This window comes from Poecilia reticulata, chromosome 5 (genome assembly GCF_904066995.2).
Source record: "Poecilia reticulata chromosome 5, P_reticulata-male-v2, whole genome shotgun sequence".
In the NCBI taxonomy this organism is placed as follows: domain Eukaryota; kingdom Metazoa; phylum Chordata; class Actinopteri; order Cyprinodontiformes; family Poeciliidae; genus Poecilia; species Poecilia reticulata.
This window is the reverse complement of record NC_088834.1, coordinates 3,128,050-3,149,711: the sequence shown is the minus strand read 5'-3', so window position 1 is coordinate 3,149,711 and position 21,662 is coordinate 3,128,050. Positions and strand designations below refer to the sequence as shown.

The following is a 21,662-nucleotide window of genomic DNA, read 5'->3' as shown; positions in this document are numbered from 1 at the left end:
CAAAATCATTTCTGGGACATTTTACAATCTAGTAACATTTGTTAATTGCAGCAGGTCTGTCATAGTCCACTTGAAATAAGACAGAACTAACATAAAAGTAACGTGTCAGCAAAATATACAAGCTAGTTTTGTGTTAATACTTCCTTAAAATTGATGAAAATGTATTAGTTCCACTGGCAGAAAATGCCTTTTTTAAAATAAATGTTAAGGAATTATTTATTTTAAACAAATTCCTAAATTTTGCAGAAAAGTTACTTTTGTAATGTAATAATTTGCACTTGAAAAACACAAAAATAATTTTTTGTGTGTATTTTTCTGATGCTGTAGGCCTCCCTTCCCTACTGTAGCTGCTGGGAGCCGAAGACATGGAAATCTGAATGACCACTGCTCCAGAGGTCAACCTTCTGATTTCAAACGTTGTTCTTAGTCATCATGCAATAACTTTTAACTGTCAGAAATTCATAGTCACAGAAAACAATACGGTGCATTTTTAACAATTTACTGCAATCTTTATTTGTGCAAAGACGAGAAAATGCAACAGAACACAGAAAAATGTTTATTTATATTCAATAAAAGAAAATCTGTGATATAAAGGAACTCAGTGTTTCAACAGTTTTGCAGTTTTCTGGATGATTTGTGGTGCACAGAAGCTGAATGCTGCTTCTCCATGTTTGGTTCTGGGGATGCAGAGCAGAACCAGAACTGGAACTAGAAGACCTGATTGGTCTGGAAGGTTCATAAACAACAACAGATCTTTAATGTATTTTGATGCTACAGATAAACACAAGAATAAGTTTCTCTAGATATGCTGCGTTACATTTGTAGTCATCAATCAGTTGGAAGATCCCCGCTGTAGTCCTACACATATAAGGCCGTTGTAGATAGAAAAAAAGGAGGAGTAAATTTCCAGCAATAAAATTTCATAATTCTTTTAGAAAAAACAGGAAAATTTCTGTTTCAAAAGTTTAACATTTTTGACTTTAGAAACTCAGAAAAATGTTGTGATTTTTCTCAAAAATGTAAGTTTTTTTTAGCAAAATTTCAACTTTTGAAATCTCCGCATTTTTTCTATATAATTTCTGAGACTAATCTAAAATTTCAGATTTCTTTTCTAACAAAATTTCAACTTTTAAAACAAAAAACAACTCAAAAACAATTTTTGAGTTGTTGTCCCCCCCCCCGAAGTACCTCAGGTCTTTTTGGTGGAAATTTGCTATTTTTTCTGTCTAAAATGTCCCTAAGATTCCGTCACAAAGTTCCCATTCAGAAATTATGAACATTTTCCAAACCAGAATTTACATTTTATATGTTTCAAACTCAGGATTTTTTAAATTAATTAATCATTTTTTGATTAATCTCAAAATTTCAAAGCTTTTCTTTTCATCCATCCATTTTCTTGCACCCTTTTTCCCTCAGTGGGGTTGGGAGGGGTGCTGGTGCCTCTCCAGCCAACGTTTCGGGCGAGAGGTGGGGTCACCCTGGACAGGTCGCCAGTCTGTCACAGGGCAACACAGAGACACACAACCATGCACACACACACTCATACCTAGGGGCAATTTGGAGAGGCCAATTAACCTGAGGGAGGAAACCGGAGTACCCGGAAAAAACCCACGCATACACAGGGAGAACATGGAGACTCCATGCAGAAAGACCCCAGGCTGGGAATTGAACCCAGAACCTTCTTGCTGCAAGGCAACAGCTCTACCAACTGCGCCACTGTGCAGCCCGCTTTTCTTTTCATTTTAGCAAATTGTCATATTTTCAAACTCAGAAATTTCCTTGTTTTTTCTAGAAAATTTGTGAGCTTAATCTCAAAATTTCAGAATATTTTTTCTAGCATATATTTTTAATTTTGAAACCCAGAAATTTTCGTATTTTTCTAGAAAATTTCAGAGATGAATCTAAAAAAATGGAAGTTCTTTTTGGCATTAATTCACTCATCATTTTTTTCTATAAACAATGCTCCTGACACGTCGTTGCAGAATCCCTATTTGGAGAGTCTGAGAATTTTTCAAACCAGATCCAATATGGCCGCTCCTCCCATCAACAATAACAAGCGGTGATGGAAACGTGTTTATTTTACAAGACAAACTTGTCAACAACTCTGGAGTGAAAATACAACCTAAAATTACCACATAATATCTCATGTAACAAAACATAGTTCACAATTAGTTTTAGGCAATAACACCTTTAAAAATAAGAGTTAAAACATAAAAACAATATTAACGGGTCTGTAAAAACCCATGAATGTCGCGTTTCTCTGTGCCAGAAACTGCTGATAATGGGATGAAGGCGCTAAATTAACATGATAAAGAATAAAATTAGCATTTGAATCGAACTTCTCGTCTTTGGGAGGAAAAGCCGTGATTGGCTGGATCTCTGTGTCCTGTCAAAGTGCATTATGGTTCTATGGCAGACCGTTTTAACATAAAATAGACTTCGGCACACATATTCCAGATAGGTGGAATTGGTTTATGACATTTTACTTAAGATATCTCTAATTACATTTTTTATTTAAATGTTATCATTTTGGAGCTTTAATTCAAGGTATCTGCAATAAATTACTTATGATTTGAAACACATATTTCAGATATCAACAATTACATCATGACTAGTCATAAAGAAAATTTTAGATAGCTCTCTTTTTATTATGACTTAAAATAACTTTAATCAAAGATACATTTTAAAAATGAGATTTTTAGGATTAAGGTAGTTGTTAAATTTCTAAATCTAAATTTCTAAATGATCTAAATTACTTTTAATCTAGACTCTTTTTCTGTTCTGGATATTTTGAATTAACACCCTCACGTCAGAATTGCATCACTGATATTTGGATGGAATAATTATTCCGTTAAGTCAAAATATCCTGTATTTACTTTTTATTTTAGTATTTTCATGATATAAATCACTTTGAAAGGCCTTGTTGCTGACATTTATTGTAGAAATTGATTGAGTGTGTTGGAACTGAGGTTATCTTAAACCTGCTTGCCATAATTACAAATCTGTGACTGTTGAGATGACGCAATTTAAGATATCTCGAATTGTTCTAATTAGCTAATCATGATGTAAGTGCATATATCTTAAATTACCATTCAGAATAATAGAAATGTAGCTGTTTCTATTCAAATCCCATTTTTAGATATCGAGATATTTGGCAGAACCGATTTTATTCTAAATCTGCCTGCCATAAAAAGGTCCTTTCTTCCCATTGGTCCTCTGGCTCATTATTATTCAGGTATTTGCGACCCACCGCCTCCTGTTCTGCTTTTAAAACGGTTCCCACTCATATTAAACCTTAACCCGACGAACATGGACGTCTCCGAGAAAAGACCACGCCACCTCTGTGAAGACTGCCAACATGACCTCTGTCAGTCGGAGTATTTTGAGCAAAACGGGCTTCACGGCAGCGATGGATCTCGGAATGGAGACTCCAACAGCCCGGGGTCAGATGTGGAGGACTCACCGGCAGACATCGATACGGTTTTATCCGCCATCAGCGGGTTGTCTCGCCAGATAACCCATTTTTCCGAAAGCCTTTATCAGAAACTTGATTCCATGGATGAGAGGTTTGTTTCCCTGGAAGAACGGATCTCTGGCCTGGAGGAGAAACGGCAAAGCGAGCCCGGGACGGCGGAAACCCACCCGAGGAAAAGACGGAGCCACAATGCCAAACTAGCGGTGAGCGGCGAACACGTGTGTTGAATAATTATAAACAATAATTGATTATAAACAACTGCTGTTTATTGTTGCACAGTGAGGGAGTCCAGATGGTCTGTTTCATTAAACCGGGATTCTCCGGATAAACCTGGTTGAATCGAGCCTCGATTCGGTTTCACAAACGCAGTAGTGCATCCGTTACCATGGTAATTCATCCAGTGCAGCTTGCATGCTCCAGAACGGGCCAACAGCTGCGCGCTTTGGCTCGTTTGCGCATGCGCTGAAGAAATGCTTCTGGATTATTCTAAAATCAAACAAAGATCACGTTTAGCGAAAGTCTATTGTATGTAATCATGCATATTCTGCTTTTATATCATCAATTCAACCAAAACTAAGTTTTTCAGTGCTCCTAACACACATGTAAAATATATTTTGATGGATACGATAGATTATTGTTTTAATATTCTTTCTCCAAACATACTTCTTCATGGCATTCTTCTATAACTGAACAATACATACAGACGTCTCAAAATGTGTTAAACTGTTTGGCCCATTGCACTGCAACACCAACATGTATTTAAACCCCATTTGAAGGAGTTCATGTTGGAATACAGGCTTTTTTGAGCCAGTATTTGTGATTAAATACTGAGAATGTTTAATCACAAAGTGCAGATTAGGAGACAATTTCAGAAGAGTCAACAACAACTTAGTATGCCATGAATACTAAGCCTGTGATACTAACTACACTGCTCAAAAAAATAAAGGGGACACTTAAAACAACACAATATAACTCCAAGTAAATCAAACTGTCCACTTAAGAAGCAACACTGATTGACCCGACCAGGGTCCCCGTTGTCAATCAGTGTTGCTTCCTAAGTGGACAGTTTGATTTCACAGAAGTTTGATTTACTTGGAGTTATATTGTGTTGTTTTAAGTGTCCCCTTTATTTTTTTTTTGAGCAGTATATAATGACCAACATTTTCCATGTGCAAATGATTGTAACTTTGTCATGATGACACAACTGATGCTTCATGTAAAGCTCAGTGTTTCACGTTGGCAGAAACACTTCGGTCTGCTTTCCATCACACAATCTTGGATGAGCTTGACAGACAATATATGTCAATGTTGACAATATATCATCAGATTTACCCTGAAAATTGTACGTTGATATGCAGACTTGAGTGTTAAGGTTACATCCCTAAGTTGAGCTAAGTGTGTTCAGTGCTGGATGGTGAAAGTCACTAAATTTGTTCCATTTGTGTGACATTAGAACATTTTCAGCATTAATGCCTGTTTCATACTTAAATCTCATTATTTCTCAATAACACTGAGGGGTTTTGTGCAGGTCCTGGGTCTAGTCAACAGGTGAACAGAAGGTAAAATGGCTACAACAGGAATGAGTCTAAAGGCCGGTGCTCAACAGTTGATTTGCATTTGCATGGCTCTCAGCAGCTTTATTTAAATATGAAAACCTCTGCTAGGCACAAGGGGAGGGGGGTGATGGGGGAACGCGGACACACAGCGGTTTTGACCATTTTTGGCAGTGCTCTACAATTTTCCACTCTGACAAAAACCTCTTGCCGAAAGCCCTCAATCTCCATGCGCACGGCAGAACTAGGTGTCAATAGCTGTCGAAAATCCGACTTTTCATGCAGTGGATGAAGTTGAGAACGATGACGTGGATTTTCTGCACCGTTTCAGAATTGTAGTCTGCCTGTACTTTCAGCAATGGCAGCTGATGAAGTGAACAAGGTTGTTCAGTCTGTCCAAATATTTAATTAACATTAACATCGGTCTCATTTGGATCTGCCCGTCTCTCTTGGCTGTAAAATCATTTTAGATCAGATAAATCAGGTAGTAGTTTGCCGTTTAATGTGTCCCAGAACGGATTGTGTTCAGGCTGCGAAACTAAAAGACAGAATTTAATTCAAACTTTATAAAACACAACATACAATCTTATCTATCCCAAAAGGAAATTAAATGTAGTGATACTTCTGACCATCCAAGTATCTTCAAAGGTTGTTGTGGGTGGTGATGTTGAGAGCAGGAAGGATCTCCAGTAGCAGTCAATCTGGCAATGAATCTGAGTAGGCCTCTGACTAAAGATAATTTCTGCATGACGGCTTCAAGCCAATAATTCAGTTTCTGGGAAGCAGAGATGATATAACACAGCAACATGTCCTGGATGATGTTGTTGGTAAACACTGCTAATTCACTTCGTTTGCTTTTGCTGCTCTTCTTTAGTCTTTGCATGGTTGGATGGTTACAATGCCAGGCAGAGAGATGTTGGAGTAGGGGATAAGATGATGGTTTGAACTTTGGTTCTTTTCTTCTTGACTGTCATTTGGGGTCAAAGTTCAGATATAATTTTAAACTAAACAGCTGCTCCCAGTGGCAAAAACAATACAGGACAGTTGTTTACAGTGCAGGTAACTTACTGTAAGCTTCTTGGCGTTTACCTGGTGCATTACGTCGCGGGCAAACGTTAGCATTTGGGTAAAATTTAAAAGCTGAACGCAGACCATGCCTTCAGGAAGCAATCGTTTATCAATAATAGTCAGGAAACTCTGCATGCAGTAGATGGCATAGCAGGCTAATACTAATCAGACTCGCCTTTGTTTTTACAGGAAGCGGTTCGGCGTCTTCACAATGCGGAAACGAACAACAGTCGTTACGACCCCCAACAGGGGTGAGGTTTTATTCCTTTTTGTTCACATTTAATGTCGCAAACTCTTGAAATACTCGCATCTCTCGTTTTCGCAGAATGAGCTCTGCGCACAACCATGCAGTTACCACCAGCCTCGTCCAATCCCTGAGGACGTATCCGGATTTTCAGCGAGTGGAGAGCGGCGTCCTCATTTGTAAGGAATTCAGTTTGATATCAATATGATTCTCTCTATGCAATTTTGACACACACTTATTTTTATTCCAGCTTCTTGCAAGACTTACTTTGAGACGATACGAAGAAACTTTAGGTACCAGCAGCCACACCTTGCACACAAGGCTGCTTCGCAGAAGAACTCCTCCAAGAGTCGGGCAAGAAGGAAGAGAGTAAGTTACACAAATTTTATTGAATTTTAGCGATTTGTGACCAACATACGGAAGAAGAGTAGGACCACTGGAAAAAAATGACTCTACAGAATTCTAAGAAATTTTGACGTTACACTCAGAAGTACGGAAGATCATTAGACACACTGAAACAAAATTACCTCCAAAAATGTAAAACAAAAAAAAGGATGTTGATCAGAGGAGTATGGAAGACAATTATGGTCAAAAAAAGAGAAATAATTTGGATTATTTTTCTTAGTAAATTCAGACATAAATGGGGCCTCTGGAAAAAACATCTGACTTTTTTTGTGGATGTTAATCTGAGAATTTTGGAAGAGAGTTAGGGTTACTAAAATGAGAAGATTCTGACTTTTTTCCCAAAAGGAAATTTGGAAGTTAATCTCAGAAGTATGAACGATGATTAGAGTCACTGAAAAAAATATCTGTAAGGTTAGGGATGTTTATTTTTCTTACATTGTCCCTAATGTTCCCCGTACATGTCGGATATTTTGCTGAAACCTGATCTTCTGTCCGTTTGTTGCAGTTACTGTTGGCCCGGCAGAGCGTGCTGAAAGCGGAGGAGCTGGAGCTCTGGCGTGGCGTCACGACGGAGCTGATGTCTGACGAGGAGGACGGCGAGTTGGACGGCACGTTTGGATGGATTGTGCGTCGTCCCTCGTTTCGTAGCGAGGAACTCGGCGACCTTTGCACGGCTCTTCAAAGCAGACTGGATTCCACTCGGAAGTTCAATGCCACGTATCACCAACGGCTGCGCTTTGGACCCGACTCTGACAGACCGCCGCCCAGCAACTACAGCGCCGAGGCGGCGAAGAGACACTTCAAATCGGAGGCCTTGCCTGTAATTCTAGAATAACTACCAGAACTCTGTGGGTTCTGGGCCAACATAAAAACATTTGGTACATGTCGTAATGTGTAATCTGGAAGAAGATTAGGACCAAAAAAAAAATAAATTCAGATTTTTGTTTTGTTTCTAGTTAGTTTTATTTTTTCAGATTTCTTACTACTTTCTGATTTTAGATTTCTAATAATTTTTTTCATATTTCTGATTTATTTTTTATTTTTTTCAAATATGATCATTTTTCTCAGATTTCAGACTTTTCTTCAGATATGACGTTTTTACCTGAAAAAAACGTCATATCTGAAAAAGCAATTTAGAAATCTGCTTTTTCTCAGATTTCTAAATTGTTTTTAGATATCCAACTTTTTCCAGATTTAATTTTCTGAGATTAATGTTAACATTTTTTGACCTTGAACTTATTCCCTACATAAAGTCAGAATTGCCCCCTGCTTTCATGATGTACGATTGTAACATGAACATTTTCATAAATTTGGTTTATTTGTTGCAGGGAAAATGTTTGCAGCTCTTATTTGCACTTGTTTATAAATTGCATTCAATTTGTACACAGACAAAATCATTTAGACTGAAAATTTATTGAGTATGATTTAACAAAGATGTTCATGAATGCCTTTTTTTTTTGGGATGCAGCAGAATAAAGGGGATCGTTTCCTTTCAGTGCTTCTGAGATGCGCAATCAGTTATAATCAAGACTAGGACACATTTGGCTCAATCAATATTCATGAATTATGAGTTGCATATTAATAAACTGGTTCAGGCATTCATATGGACATATTCCTCATATACATTCTTTATGTACAACAGTTTTCTCTGCACAAAAACCACCTGGGATCTATACAGAAACATAAACCGATAACTCTTCGTTGTGATTTTAAAAAGGAAAATGCTCTAAAAGATTAATGGTTCTGCTGCTAAATGGGTTCCTCTCCATTTCCACTGAAACTGGGTCAGCTCTCAGTTTCAGTTCAGCTGAGACGAACGGTGAAATGTTTATAAAACGGCATTTAAAACCCGTCTGGATAAAACCGTATGAGGCTTCTTTTTCCAAACAAAGTAAAGCTGAATGTTCAGCATAAAATAAACCCATTTTTTACAGTGAGAGTGGTTAGAACAATAAACATAGCGCCACCATCTGTCAGAGTGGCTAAATGAGCTACTGCGGCAAACAAAACCAAATATATCGGCAAATTAATTTTATTCGCTCCAGAAACAAAATATTAGGTTTTTCACTAGAATCTAGTTAAAATAAGACATTTTACTGGATAAATTATTGAAATAATTAATTTTGTTTTGTCACAATTTTCAAATACTGACAAGCATTGATAATGTCATAACTTTCTAAAGAACTTAACACTGGAACTTGAAGTTACACTGCAAAAACACAAAATATTACAAGTATTTTTGCTCTAGTTGTTACTGCAAATATCTTAGTACATTTGAAATAAGTCAAATAAATTACAAGTAACTAAGTTATAGTCAGTAATTCTTAAATATTGATGAAAATGTTCTAGTTCCACTGCCAGTTTATTTCAAGTTAAGGGGCCTGTGCCGTTACCTAGCAACCCCAGCCAAGCTAAGCCCCGTTACCTAGCAACCAAATTCTGGTTCCACTGGCAAATTATTTCACTATGTTGAACGTGTCTTGTTATGACTGAAATAATCTAGCACGTTTTTAAAACAAAAATTTGCAAGAAGATACAAGATCTCAAAAATTTTCTAGAAAAGAGCAAAGAAATTTCAGAGTTTGTAAAGAAAAATTAGCCGCAAGAAACTCAGAAAAGTCAATAATTAATGAAGAAGTACTAATTCAACTAGCAGATTGTTTTACCTATAACTTTGGGAAAATGTTATAAAAGAGTAAAAAAAAATCCAGAGGTTTTGAGTTTAAAATAAATGTTAAGGAACTATTGGTTTAAAACCAGCTCCTGTATTTTGCTGAAAAGTTCCTTCTAAGTTAGTTTTATCTTAATTCAAATGTACTAAGATTAGAAACTAGACATTAAATACTTGGTAAGATTTTGTGATTTTGCCGTGTAAGAAAACTTCAATAAAAAACACCCAGCTTGTTGTTGGAAATTCACAAATGTCCTAATATTAACCATCAGAACCAACATTTTGTTGAGTATCTGAACTGATTCTTTATTCGGTTGAATTCAGTTCAGTTTATTTTCCGTCAGCATCTGCAGATCATTTCCTCGTTGTCTCCGGCGTCTGTGCTGACTTCCTCCTCCTCCTCTTCCTCTGCGTTCAGAGCGTCCTTCCCACCTGTAGTCTCTACTTCTTGGTCCATCCTGCAGTCTGCAGGTGGTTCTGGTTCTGGTGTCGACTCTGTCTCACCGTCCATCTCTGGTTCTACTGATGACATCCCATCATTGTCGGCCATCATGCTTTCTGAGAATAAACCAGCATCTTCCAGATTCAGATCTTCTGTCTTTGCCAAAGTTTCGTTTTTGATTTCTGAATTTTCGCTCGAATCGGTTGGTTCTCCTGGTTCTGGTTCTGTACGCCGTTCCGTCTGAGGAGTCTGGTCTCCCGCCGCCTCCTTGGCCTGCCGGATGCAGTTGATCCACTGCTGCTTGTTGAAGGCGTCGCTCGCCTGGAAGCAGTGCGTCTGCAGCTGGCTTCCTGACCGGCACGAAACCCGGAAGAAGTTCTTGGCTGAGAGGAGAAGAAAGTTAGTTTTAATGATAAATTATTTTAAAAGTATCTGGGGGGGAAAAAAATCATCCAACACTCTAGAACATGAGTGTAACTGTAGCTCTTTAGCTAAAAAACATATACATTTGGAAAACGACACTGCAAAAACACAAAATATTACCATGTGTTTGTTTAGTTAATAGTGCAAATATTTTATCACACTTGAAATGAGACAAAACTAACTTACAAGTAACTTTTCTGCAAGAAATAGGAGATGTTTAAGACATTAATTGTTGAAAAATGATTAAAAAGTGCTAGCTCCACTGGCAGATTATTTCACTTATAACATGCAAAAAATGTTACAAGTGAAATAATCTGCCCTTGGACACTTGCCCACTTTTTAAAAAAAATCTATATTAAGGAATTATTTATTTAAAGTAAGCTTTGATATTGAGCTGAAAAGTTAGTTATAAGTTAATTTTGTCTCATTTCATTTGTAGAAAGATGTATTCACTAGAAACTTGAACAAAATACAAAATTTTGCAGTGAATACAGTGACCACACTGTAAAAACACAAAATCCTACCAAATATTTATGGTCTAGTTTCAAGTACATTTGAATTAAGGCAAAAATGACATAGAAGCTTGTTTTAAGTCAATAATTCCTTAATCCATCCATCCATCCATCCATCCATCCATCCATCCATCCATTTTCTATATATCCTTGTCCGTTAGTGGGGTCAGGAGTAATTCCTTAATATTATTTTAAATAAAGTTCAGGCTCCACTGGAAGATTATTTTACTTATTTAATATGAAAAAAAATATTAGAAGTGAAATAATCAGCCAGTGGATCTAGAACTGGGTTGCTAGGTAACAGGCTGGACTTGGCTGGCGTTGCTAGGTAACGTGACGGTTGATTGTGAAATAATCTGCCAGTGGAACTAGCATTTTTCATCAATATTGAAGAATTATTGATTTAAACAAGCTTCCATTTCTTGATCAAAAGTTACTTTTAATTTCATTTTGTCCTATTTCAATCAGTTCTTATTTCTCTTTTCAGCCTGAAGCTAGTCGTTGTAACTTTTGTCACTGACTTCGCTCGTTGTTGCTGAAGGCCCCTCTGATGGACCCGCCCACTCTCATCTCGCCGTCCGATACGTCCTCCAGGTCCAGCTGGCTGATGGGGATTGGCTGGCGGCAGAGCTGGTAGCTAACCCGCTGGCTGTTCAGCGAAACCGACCGGGTGATCACCAAAATGTCCTGGAACAGAAACACGTGGAGCTTCTGCAAGACCACAGAATAATTATTAAAAGTTTGGTGAGAAATTATCAAAACAATAAAGGTGGATGAGAATAACTCTGGAGAGACACTAACGATTCCTCTGTTGTTCTTCAGCTCTCCGTGGCAGCTGAGCGTTTTGGATCGGTCGATCAGTTCGTCCCGCCGTCCTTCATCTGAGTAAAGCAGACGGTCCTTATAGTGCTGACACTCCGACTCTCCGGTCCGCCTGTTGATGTCCGCCACCACGCTCTGCACCATCAGCATCTGTTGGGCCAGAGACGAGCTAATTATGCTGCCTCCAGATTACGAACAAAACTGGGAAATTATGACTTCTGAGTCGGAAAAATCAAAGTTAGTCAAACTAGGAGGAACTCAGAATGGACCTTACCACAGGGGCCGCGTTTCATTGGCTAATGCCCATTTTACGTCACAGCGCAGCTACCACGTGCGTGACCGTCTCACAAACGCAAGCTACAGTAGTAAACACATGCTAATGTACATTGTGGACTAGCAGAGCGGCAGAAAGTTTTTGCGTCAGGACTCAAAAAAGAATAGTTCTCCACTGTCAGTGGGTTATCTGCACAGGCGATGTCAGGTATCCTGATCGTATTTGTGGAACTAAAATTCAGAGATTTCCAAAATCTGAAACGGAAAGCCTTGCTTGGATTAAAGCTTGTGGATGATCGCATTTGCAGCTCAACCGTCGTAGGATCAATAAGAACAAAGTGTCTGCTGGCGTAAGTATTATTGCTTTGCTTTCTTTGTGTTTAATGAATGAATAAAATAAAGTCAATAATAAACACATCCATTATGAAAACCGTTTAGCTAAGTACAACATAATGGCAGTACCGATACAACTTCTACACCTTGAAGCCTGTCTGTTACAGTCTTATGTTAGCTGAACAGATCAATATGCAATGTGTACCGTATCTGACATACATTAAAGATTTTATTTCACTTGAAAAGGCTTTTTACTAAACTGTAATCGTGTTAGCCACGTTAGCATCAGGCCTAGGCAAACTCAAACATTTGCCAACAACAGAAATCAGTGAGTTCAAAAGTAACCCTCAAAACCATGAATGCCCGACTTACCCAGCTTTGCAAGAACAATAGCCATCAGTGATCTTGTCCACAGCTATATTTATGCTGAGGTGTGAGAATCTGCTGTTTTCCTCATCGACCCACCGGTAGCATTTAGCTGTGACGCGCACAATGTTAGAGGCATTGCGTGGCTAAAACATCTTGATGTCGTCCAAAAAAAGATGACATGAACTTGTTGGTTCCCCTGTCCATTGTCGTGGCTGATATTTTGTGAAAATCCGGCAGAAATGCTACACTATAATCGACTCAGAAATACTCTGCAGAGAGTCAGTCGAAATGAAAGACGACATGTTTACAGAGAAACTAAGCACCACGAGGTTTTGTTTGTGAGACATGCAGCTATGCGGGATTTTAGAGGGGCGTTTCTGGGCGGAGTTTGGTAAGGTTAGTTTTTAGTTTCAACTTTTAGTTTCAACTTTTAAGGCTGACTTCACGTTTCAATATGGCCGCAGCAGTAAGCTGTGGTGGAAATCTGTTTATTTTACAAAACACACATTTAAAAGTGAGTCTAAAATCAATGCTACACGTAGCACCTGAAACTCTTAACGGAATAAGCTGAAAGTGATGTTTTCAGGACGCCATGTTAGGACCGTTGTAGATCGAGGAAAAAAAAAAATAGGAGTACATTTCCGCAAAACTACAAAATTTTAGCTTGATTTAAAAAAAAATCTACAAAAAATCTCTGAAATTTCTGAGTTTGAAAAGTAAAAAATGTGAATGGAAAAAATAGTAAAAAGTTTGAGTTCAGTCTAAACAAATGCAACCAGCAGTCATCAGGGTTGGGTTTCCTCACCGCTTCCTCCAGGTGCTGCCGGTCCAGGTGGTCGTTGGGCGTGTGCTTCAGGATCTCTCTGAGCAGCAGCGGGTACTTCACCAGCCGGCTGCGAGGGATGTCCAGGAAGTTCCACAGGTCCAACTTCCTGCTGAACGGAGACTGCAGGCAGCGCTGCAAGAAGTCCTGGACCCGCCGGTCCTGCTTCTTCTGGTCCAGCAGGGCCTTGGCCTGAACCTGGTTGCTGCAGTACGGCGTGTAGGAGGAGAGACACGGCAGCTGCAGGGACACCAGCACATCGCCATGAGGCATCCCGCCCAGCTTATAACGCTGATATAATGAGACAGAAACGCTCACCCAGGCGGTCAGGATGTGTCCGACATTTTCTGTGGTTCCGTCGGGTTTTCTGGCGTCTCGTAGCCGACCCAGCAAGTCTGAGAAAAGTCAGAAATTGTTCCTACACTGCAAAAACACAATCTCTTAACAAAATATTTTGGTCTAAATTCAAGTGTAAATATCCTAGTTCACTTGAAAAAAGATGAAACCAACTGAAAAGTAACATTTCAGCAATAAATACGAGCTTGTTTTAAGTCAACCCTCTGTAATTTAAATTAAAAAGTTCTAGTTCGACTGGTAACTACAACTTTTCGCTAAATATTTAGCTTACAAACTAAATATTTAGATTGCTAACTAAATACTTAGTTTCTAAATACTTAGTTAGCAATCTAAATATACAGCTCTGAGCTAGCTAAATATTTAGCTTACAAATTAAAAATGTATCTTGATAGCTAGATATTTTTGTTTGAAGCTACATATTTTTGGAAGTTAAATATTTAATTTCAAAATAAATACTAAGCTTTTTAACTAATAAAATGTAAACTAAATATTTTATTAAATATTTAGCTTGTAAATAAATTTGTATCTGGCTTGTTAACTAAACATTTAGTTAACAAGCCAGATATTTAGTTTACAAATTAAATATTTTGCTTGCTAACAAAATAGTTTCAAGCTGAATATTTCATTGGTTAACTAAATATTTAGCTTTAAGGCAAATATTTACTTAGCAAGCAAAATTGCTAATTGAAAACAAAATGTTTAGATTGTAAATTAAATATTTAGCCTGAAAACTAAATATTGAGTTGGAAACTGCCACTTATAAATGAATGAATTTGAATGAATGACATGGTGAAAATATAACTTTAATCAATGAACCACAATTTTTCACTTCTTACAACTTAATACATCGAATTTTTGCTGCTAATTTTGACTGTGTAAATTTACTAATGGCACCCCATACAAACTGACGTCAAATTAACATTTTAAATGTTTTATTTGGCCTTTAATCAGAAACCTGGTCTCACCTTCATGCAGAGGTATGAGTGAGTCCAGAGTACCGAAGATCTGGTTCAGTTCCTGCTCAGTCATGATGGACAGCTTCAGCATCGGGTCGTGGTACGCCTGCAGTTTAATTCATGTAAATACCAGAAAGACAGCAAAACAACCAACAACCAAGCTGCTGTTTACCTTTTTGGCCAATTTAAGGTCTTCCACCAAGTCCTGTTCTCCTTGAGCCAACTCAAAAATGGCCTGTAGGAAGACGGTTATGTTGAATTAAAAAAATCACAAGAGACTGAACATGATTCACTTACACTGCAAAAACACAAAATCTTACCAAGAATTTCAGGTCTACTTTCTAGAGTAAATATCTTAGTACAGTTGAAATGAGACAAAACTAACTTACAAATAACTTTTCAGCATGAAATACGGCTTGTTTTAAATTAATTATCCCTAATATTTATATTCCACTGGCGGATTATTTCACTTAAAACATGGAAAAATGTCTTTTTATCAGTGAAATTATCTGCCAAAGAAACTAATATTTTAAAAATCAATATTAAAGAATTATTGACTTAAAACAAACTTGCATATTTTGCTGAAAAGTTACTTGTAAGATGGTTTTCTTATTTAAAGTGAACTAAGATATTTAAACAATAAACCATAAAAATACTGTTGTGTTTTTGCAGTGTGAAAACATAAATCTGATGATCATTTCTGAGCAGAGAAAAACGACCTCTTGTCTTTTTATCTCCTTTGGACTCAGAGTCGCTCCGACTCGGATGTCGAACGTCTCACTCCACAGTTTGCTGTCGCGGCGCTTGGAGGCGGGGCCTGTTGCCGTGGAAACCCGCGTCATGGTCGTGCCGGACGGAGGGCCGGAGACCGTCGCGGACACGACACGCGTCGTCATCGTGGAAAAGGAAGAGGAGGAAGAAGGAGGAAGAGTCGGAGGATTTGGTAGAGTTGAAGCTCGACTCTCGTTACGGAAACTGACGGAGCGCTGCAGGGACAGAAACTTATAAATAAATAAACATTAAATTATATTTTTTTATTTTAAATTATTTGAGTCTTCTTCTCACTGCCTGACTTCAACTTAAACTAAACTTTCCCTGTTTTATGTTTGTTCAGATTGACAAAATTTGCCCTATTTGCTGACTTACAGGAATTGACTTTTCCTGCTGGCTGAACGGCCACTCAGTAAGGAGGAAGTCATTAACCAAAAAGCAACAGGCCAGATTAGCATCACTGTAATCCCAAATTAGGAATTATTACTAAAACCATACATGGTAAGTGATTGCCTTTCAATGTCAAGCTTTTGTAATAAAAAAAAAACAGTTTCTGTTTAAAGTTGTGTCTAAAAAAATCCATTACTAAAGAACTCAAGGTTTAATCTCAGACATTATTCAGGTTTATCAGTATTTATTACTCTTCTTTATTGGAATTATCAGTTTTTAATGCATTTTAAACATGTTCAGTTAAGCATTTCTTTAACCATGTTAAAGATTTTTAATATAAAAGAAGCCCTGCGACAGACTGGCGACCTGCCCAGGTGACCCCGCCTGGAGAGGAGCACCTGCCTCTCCAGCTAACGAGGAGAGGCAGGTGCTCTTGTCCCACTTAGGGACAAGGGTGTTAGAAAATGGATGAATGGATATAAAACAACAAGCAGGAAGTTATTTGTGAGTGCAGAAAGGAAACCCAGATTCCGGCAGTTTTCCCACAACTTCACCTTCAATCCATTTTATTTGACTGGATATTTAAAATGTCTTCCAGTTCCAGTGGTAAATGTACATAAGAATTAAAAGTCTATTGATCTTTGAGAATGGGTCCTTACCACTACCGACAGATTATTTGAAATATTATTTATCACAATAACTTCCAGGGCAATTTATTGCTCAGAAACATTTATTGTTATTCTGCAGCAGAAAAGTACAGCAACATCCACTGCATGAAAAGTGGGATTTTCGACAGCTATTGACACCTAGTTCTGCCGTGCGCATGGAGATTGAGGGCTATCGGCAAGAGGTTTTTGTCAGAGTGGAAAATTGTAGAGCATTGCCAAAAATGGTCAAAACCGCTGTGTGTCCGCGTTCCCCCATCACCCCCCTCCCCTTGTGCCTAGCAGAGGTTTTCATATTTAAATAAAGCTGCTGAGAGCCATGCAAATGCAAATCAACTGTTGAGCACCGGCCTTTAGACTCATTGCTGTTGTAGCCATTTTACCTTCTGTTCACCTGTTGACTAGACCCAGGACCTGCACAAAACCCCTCAGTGTTATTGAGAAATAATGAGATTTAAGTATGAAACAGGCATTAATGCTGAAAATGTTCTAATGTCACACAAATGGAACAAATTTAGTGACTTTCACCATCCAGCACTGAACACACTTAGCTCAACTTAGGGATGTAACCTTAACACTCAAGTCTGCATATCAACGTACAATTTTCAGGGTAAATCTGATGATATATTGTCAACATTGCATGTCTGTCAAGCTCATCCAAGATTGTGTGATGGAAAGCAGACCGAAGTGTTTCTGCCAACGTGAAACACTGAGCTTTACATGAAGCATCAGTTGTGTCATCATGACAAAGTTACAATCATTTGCACATGGAAAATGTTGGTCATTATATACTGCTCAAAAAAAAAATAAAGGGGACACTTAAAACAACACAATATAACTCCAAGTAAATCAAACTTCTGTGAAATCAAACTGTCCACTTAGGAAGCAACACTGATTGACAACGGGGACCCTGGTCGGGTCAATCAGTGTTGCTTCTTAAGTGGACAGTTTGATTTCACAGAAGTTTGATTTACTTGGAGTTATATTGTGTTGTTTTAAGTGTCCCCTTTATTTTTTTGAGCAGTGTAGTTAGTATCACAGGCTTAGTATTCATGGCATACCAAGTTGTTGTTGACTCTTCTGAAATTGTCTCCTAATCTGCACTTTGTGATTAAACATTCTCAGTATTTAATCACAAATACTGGCTCAAAAAAGCCTGTATTCCAACATGAACTCCTTCAAATGGGGTTTAAATACATGTTGGTGTTGCAGTGCAATGGGCCAAACAGTTTAACACATTTTGACACGTCTGTATGTATTGTTCAGTTATAGAAGAATGCCATGAAGAAGTACGTTTGGAGAAAGAATATTAAAATAATAATCTATTTTATCCATTAAAATATATTTTACATGTGTGTTAGGAGCACTGAAAAACTTAGTTTTGGTTGAATTGATGATATAAAAGCAGAATATGCATGATTACATAGTGTTTTTCAACCACTGTGCCGCGACACACTAGTGTACCGTGAGTGATCGTCAGGTGTGCCGTGGAAATTATCCAATTTTTCCTACCGTATTTTCCGGACTATAAGCTGCTACTTCTTTCCTACACTTTGCATGTATTAATATAATGTGTTTATTTTAGTTGTTGTTTTAATGTCTTATGTGTGCATAATAAGCTGGAAGTTGCCAAACAATTTCACTGTAGTTTCATAATGACTAAAACACGCCTGTAGCTCATAATGATTGTCTGTTCTGGGTTAGCAGCTGATGGAGGGAGGCAGAGAGAACTGGCAGCAGAGGAGGTGGCCTTCTGGGAGGACGGCAGCTATGAGGGGGTGTCAGGATGGACTGTGGTGAGGTTGAGACCCCAAGTTCCCTCAATCAGGAGCTCAGTGACATTAGGACTACCCTACAGGAGAGACGTCAGGTCTACGCTACAGGAGAGACGTCAGGTCTACCCTACAGGAGAGACGTCAGGTCTACCCTACAGGAGAGACGTCAGGTCTACCCTACAGGAGAGACGTCAGGTCTACGCTACAGGAGAGACGTCAGGTCTACGCTACAGGAGAGACGTCAGGTCTACCCTACAGGAGAGACGTCAGGTCTACACTACAGGAAAGACGTCAGGTCGATGCTACAGGAGAAACGTCAGGTCTACCCTACAGGAGAGACGTCAGGTCTACCCTACAGGAGAGACGTCAGGTCTACGCTACAGGAGAGACGTCAGGTCTATGCTACAGGAGAAACGTCAGGTCTACCCTACAGGAGAGATGTCAGGTCTACGCTACAGGAGAGATGTCAGGTCTACCCTACAGGAGAGACGTCAGGTCGATGCTACAGGAGAAACGTCAGGTCTACCCTACAGGAGAGACGTCAGGTCTACCCTACAGGAGAGACGTCAGGTCTACGCTACAGGAGAGACGTCAGGTCTACCCTACAGGAGAGACGTCAGGTCTACGCTACAGGAGAGACGTCAGGTCTACCCTACAGGAGAGACGTCAGGTCTACCCTACAGGAGAGACGTCAGGTCTACGCTACAGGAGAGACGTCAGGTCTACCCTACAGGAGAGACGTCAGGTCTACGCTACAGGAGAGACGTCAGGTCTACGCTACAGGACAGACGTCAGGTCTACGCTACAGGAAAGACGTCAGGTCTACGCTACAGGAAAGACGTCAGGTCGATGCTACAGGAGAGACGTCAGGTCTACGCTACAGGAGAGATGTCAGGTCTACCCTACAGGAGAGACGTCAGGTCTACGCTACAGGACAGACGTCAGGTCTACGCTACAGGAAAGACGTCAGGTCGATGCTACAGGAGAAACGTCAGGTCTACCCTACAGGAGAGATGTCAGGTCTACGCTACAGGAGAGATGTCAGGTCTACCCTACAGGAGAGACGTCAGGTCGATGCTACAGGAGAAACGTCAGGTCTACTCTACAGGAGAGATGTCAGGTCTACGCTACAGGAGAGACGTCAGGTCTACGCTACAGGAGAGACGTCAGGTCTACCCTACAGGTGAGACGTCAGGTCTACGCTACAGGAGAGACGTCAGGTCTATGCTACAGGAGAGACGTCAGGTCTACGCTACAAGAGAGACGTCAGGTCTACGCTACAGAAGACGTCAGGTCTACCCTACAGGTGAGACGTCATGTCTACCCTACAGGAGAATCGTCAGGTCTACCCTACAGGAGAGACGTCAGTTCTACGCTACAGGAGAGACGTCAGGTCTACGCTACAGGAGAGACGTCAGGTCTATGCTACAGGAGAGACGTCAGGTCTACGCTACAGGAGAGACGTCAGGTCTATGCTACAGGAGAGACGTCAGGTCTACCCTACAGGTGAGACGTCATGTCTACCCTACAGGAGAAACGTCAGGTCTACCCTACAGGAGAGATGTCAAGTCTACGCTAGAGGAGAGACGTCAGGTCTACACTACAGGAGAAACGTCAGGTCTACACTACAGGAGAGACGTCAGGTCTACACTACAGGAGAGACGTCAGGTCTACACTACAGGAGAGACGTCAGGTCTACACTACAGGAGAGACGTCAGGTCTACACTACAGGAGAGACGTCAGGTCTACACTACAGGAGAAACGTCAGGTCTACACTACAGGAGAGACGTCAGGTCTACACTACAGGAGAGACGTCAGGTCTACGGTACAGGAGAGACGTCAGGCCTACGCTACAGGAGAGATGTCAGGTCTACGCTACAGGAGAGACGTCAGGTCTACCCTACAGGAAAGACGTGAGGTCTACACTACAGGAGAGAATCAGGTCTACGCTCCTGGAGAGACGTCAGGTCTACGCTACAGGAGAGACGTCAGGTCTACGCTACAGGAGAGACGTCAGGTCTACGCTACAGGAAAGACGTCAGGTCTACCCTACAGGAAAGACGTCAGGTCTATGCTACAGGAGAGAATCAGGTCTACGCTACAGGAGAGAATCAGGTCTACGCTACAGGAGAAACGTCAGGTCTATGCTACAGGAGAGAATCAGGTCTACGCTACAGGAGAGAATCAGGTCTACGCTACAGGAGAGAATCAGGTCTACACTACAGGAGAAACGTCAGGTCTACGCTACAGGAGAGAATCAGGTCTACACTACAGGAGAAACGTCAGGTCTACGCTACAGGAGAGAATCAGGTCTACACTACAGGAGAGAATCAGGTCTACACTACAAGAGAAACGTCAGGTCTACCCTACAGGAGAGAATCAGGTCTACACTACAGGAGAAACGTCAGGTCTACGCTACAGGAGAGAATCAGGTCTACACTACAGGAGAAACGTCAGGTCTACGCTACAGGAGAGACGTCAGGTCTACCCTACAGGAAAGACGTGAGGTCTACACTACAGGAGAGAATCAGGTCTACGCTCCTGGAGAGACGTCAGGTCTACGCTACAGGAGAGACGTCAGGTCTACGCTACAGGAGAGACGTCAGGTCTACGCTACAGGAAAGACGTCAGGTCTACCCTACAGGAAAGACGTCAGGTCTACACTACAGGAGAGAATCAGGTCTACGCTACAGGAGAGAATCAGGTCTACGCTACAGGAGAAACGTCAGGTCTATGCTACAGGAGATAATCAGGTCTACGCTACAGGAGAGAATCAGGTCTACGCTACAGGAGAGAATCAGGTCTACACTACAGGAGAAACGTCAGGTCTACGCTACAGGAGAGAATCAGGTCTACACTACAGGAGAAACGTCAGGTCTACGCTACAGGAGAGAATCAGGTCTAGACTACAGGAGAGAATCAGGTCTACACTACAAGAGAAACGTCAGGTCTACCCTACAGGAGAGAATCAGGTCTACACTACAGGAGAAACGTCAGGTCTACGCTACAGGAGACAATCAGGTCTACGCTACAGGAGAGAATCAGGTCTACACTACAGGAAGGACGTCAGGTCTACGCTACAAGAGAGAATCAGGTCTACACTACAGGAAGGACGTCAGGTCTACGCTACAAGAGAGAATCAGGTCTACACTACAAGAGAGAATCAGGTCTACACTCCAAGAGAAACGTCAGGTCTATGCTACAGGAGAGAATCAGGTCTATGCTACAGGAGAGAATGAGGTCTACGCTACAGGAGAGAATCAGGTCTACGCTACAAGAGAGAATCAGGTCTACACTACAAGAGAGAATCAGGTCTACACTACAAGAGAGAATCA

At 40.1% G+C, this 21,662-nt stretch overlaps 3 protein-coding genes across 7 annotated transcripts in view; 2 read left to right on the top strand and 1 right to left on the bottom strand.

Annotated features, from left to right (window-relative positions):
* Positions 1 to 3,213: 3,213 nt before the first annotated feature.
* LOC103464321 (uncharacterized protein C14orf93 homolog) lies at positions 3,214 to 7,696 on the top strand. The gene is made up of 5 exons (XM_008408343.3): positions 3,214 to 3,678; positions 6,286 to 6,347; positions 6,422 to 6,519; positions 6,591 to 6,709; positions 7,251 to 7,696. The coding sequence occupies exons 1-5, from the start codon at positions 3,310 to 3,312 to the stop codon at positions 7,578 to 7,580; spliced, it is 978 nt and encodes a 325-aa protein (XP_008406565.2). The 5' UTR covers positions 3,214 to 3,309; the 3' UTR covers positions 7,581 to 7,696.
* The window catches only part of arhgef3 (Rho guanine nucleotide exchange factor (GEF) 3), a 28,472-nt gene continuing 14,488 nt past the window's right edge, over positions 7,679 to 21,662 (bottom strand). For 2 of the 5 annotated variants that reach the window (XM_008408339.3, XM_008408341.3), the window contains 8 exons: positions 15,446 to 15,727; positions 14,899 to 14,961; positions 14,736 to 14,832; positions 13,732 to 13,808; positions 13,396 to 13,653; positions 11,595 to 11,765; positions 11,315 to 11,504; positions 7,679 to 10,241 (listed from right to left, as the gene is read on the bottom strand). In XM_008408339.3, coding sequence (XP_008406561.2) covers positions 9,757 to 10,241; positions 11,315 to 11,504; positions 11,595 to 11,765; positions 13,396 to 13,653; positions 13,732 to 13,808; positions 14,736 to 14,832; positions 14,899 to 14,961; positions 15,446 to 15,727 — 1,623 coding nt within the window. In that variant the 3' untranslated portion in view covers positions 7,679 to 9,756. Of the gene's footprint in view, positions 10,242 to 11,314; positions 11,505 to 11,594; positions 11,766 to 13,395; positions 13,809 to 14,735; positions 14,833 to 14,898; positions 14,962 to 15,445; positions 15,728 to 21,662 lie in introns of all 5 variants that reach the window. The other 3 variants (XM_008408340.3, XM_008408342.3, XM_081606790.1) reach the window with 2 other exon arrangements.
* On the top strand, positions 15,841 to 19,588 carry LOC145551615 (uncharacterized). The gene is made up of 2 exons (XM_081606791.1): positions 15,841 to 15,998; positions 18,260 to 19,588. The coding sequence occupies exon 2, from the start codon at positions 18,339 to 18,341 to the stop codon at positions 19,512 to 19,514; it is 1,176 nt and encodes a 391-aa protein (XP_081462917.1). The 5' UTR covers positions 15,841 to 15,998; positions 18,260 to 18,338; the 3' UTR covers positions 19,515 to 19,588.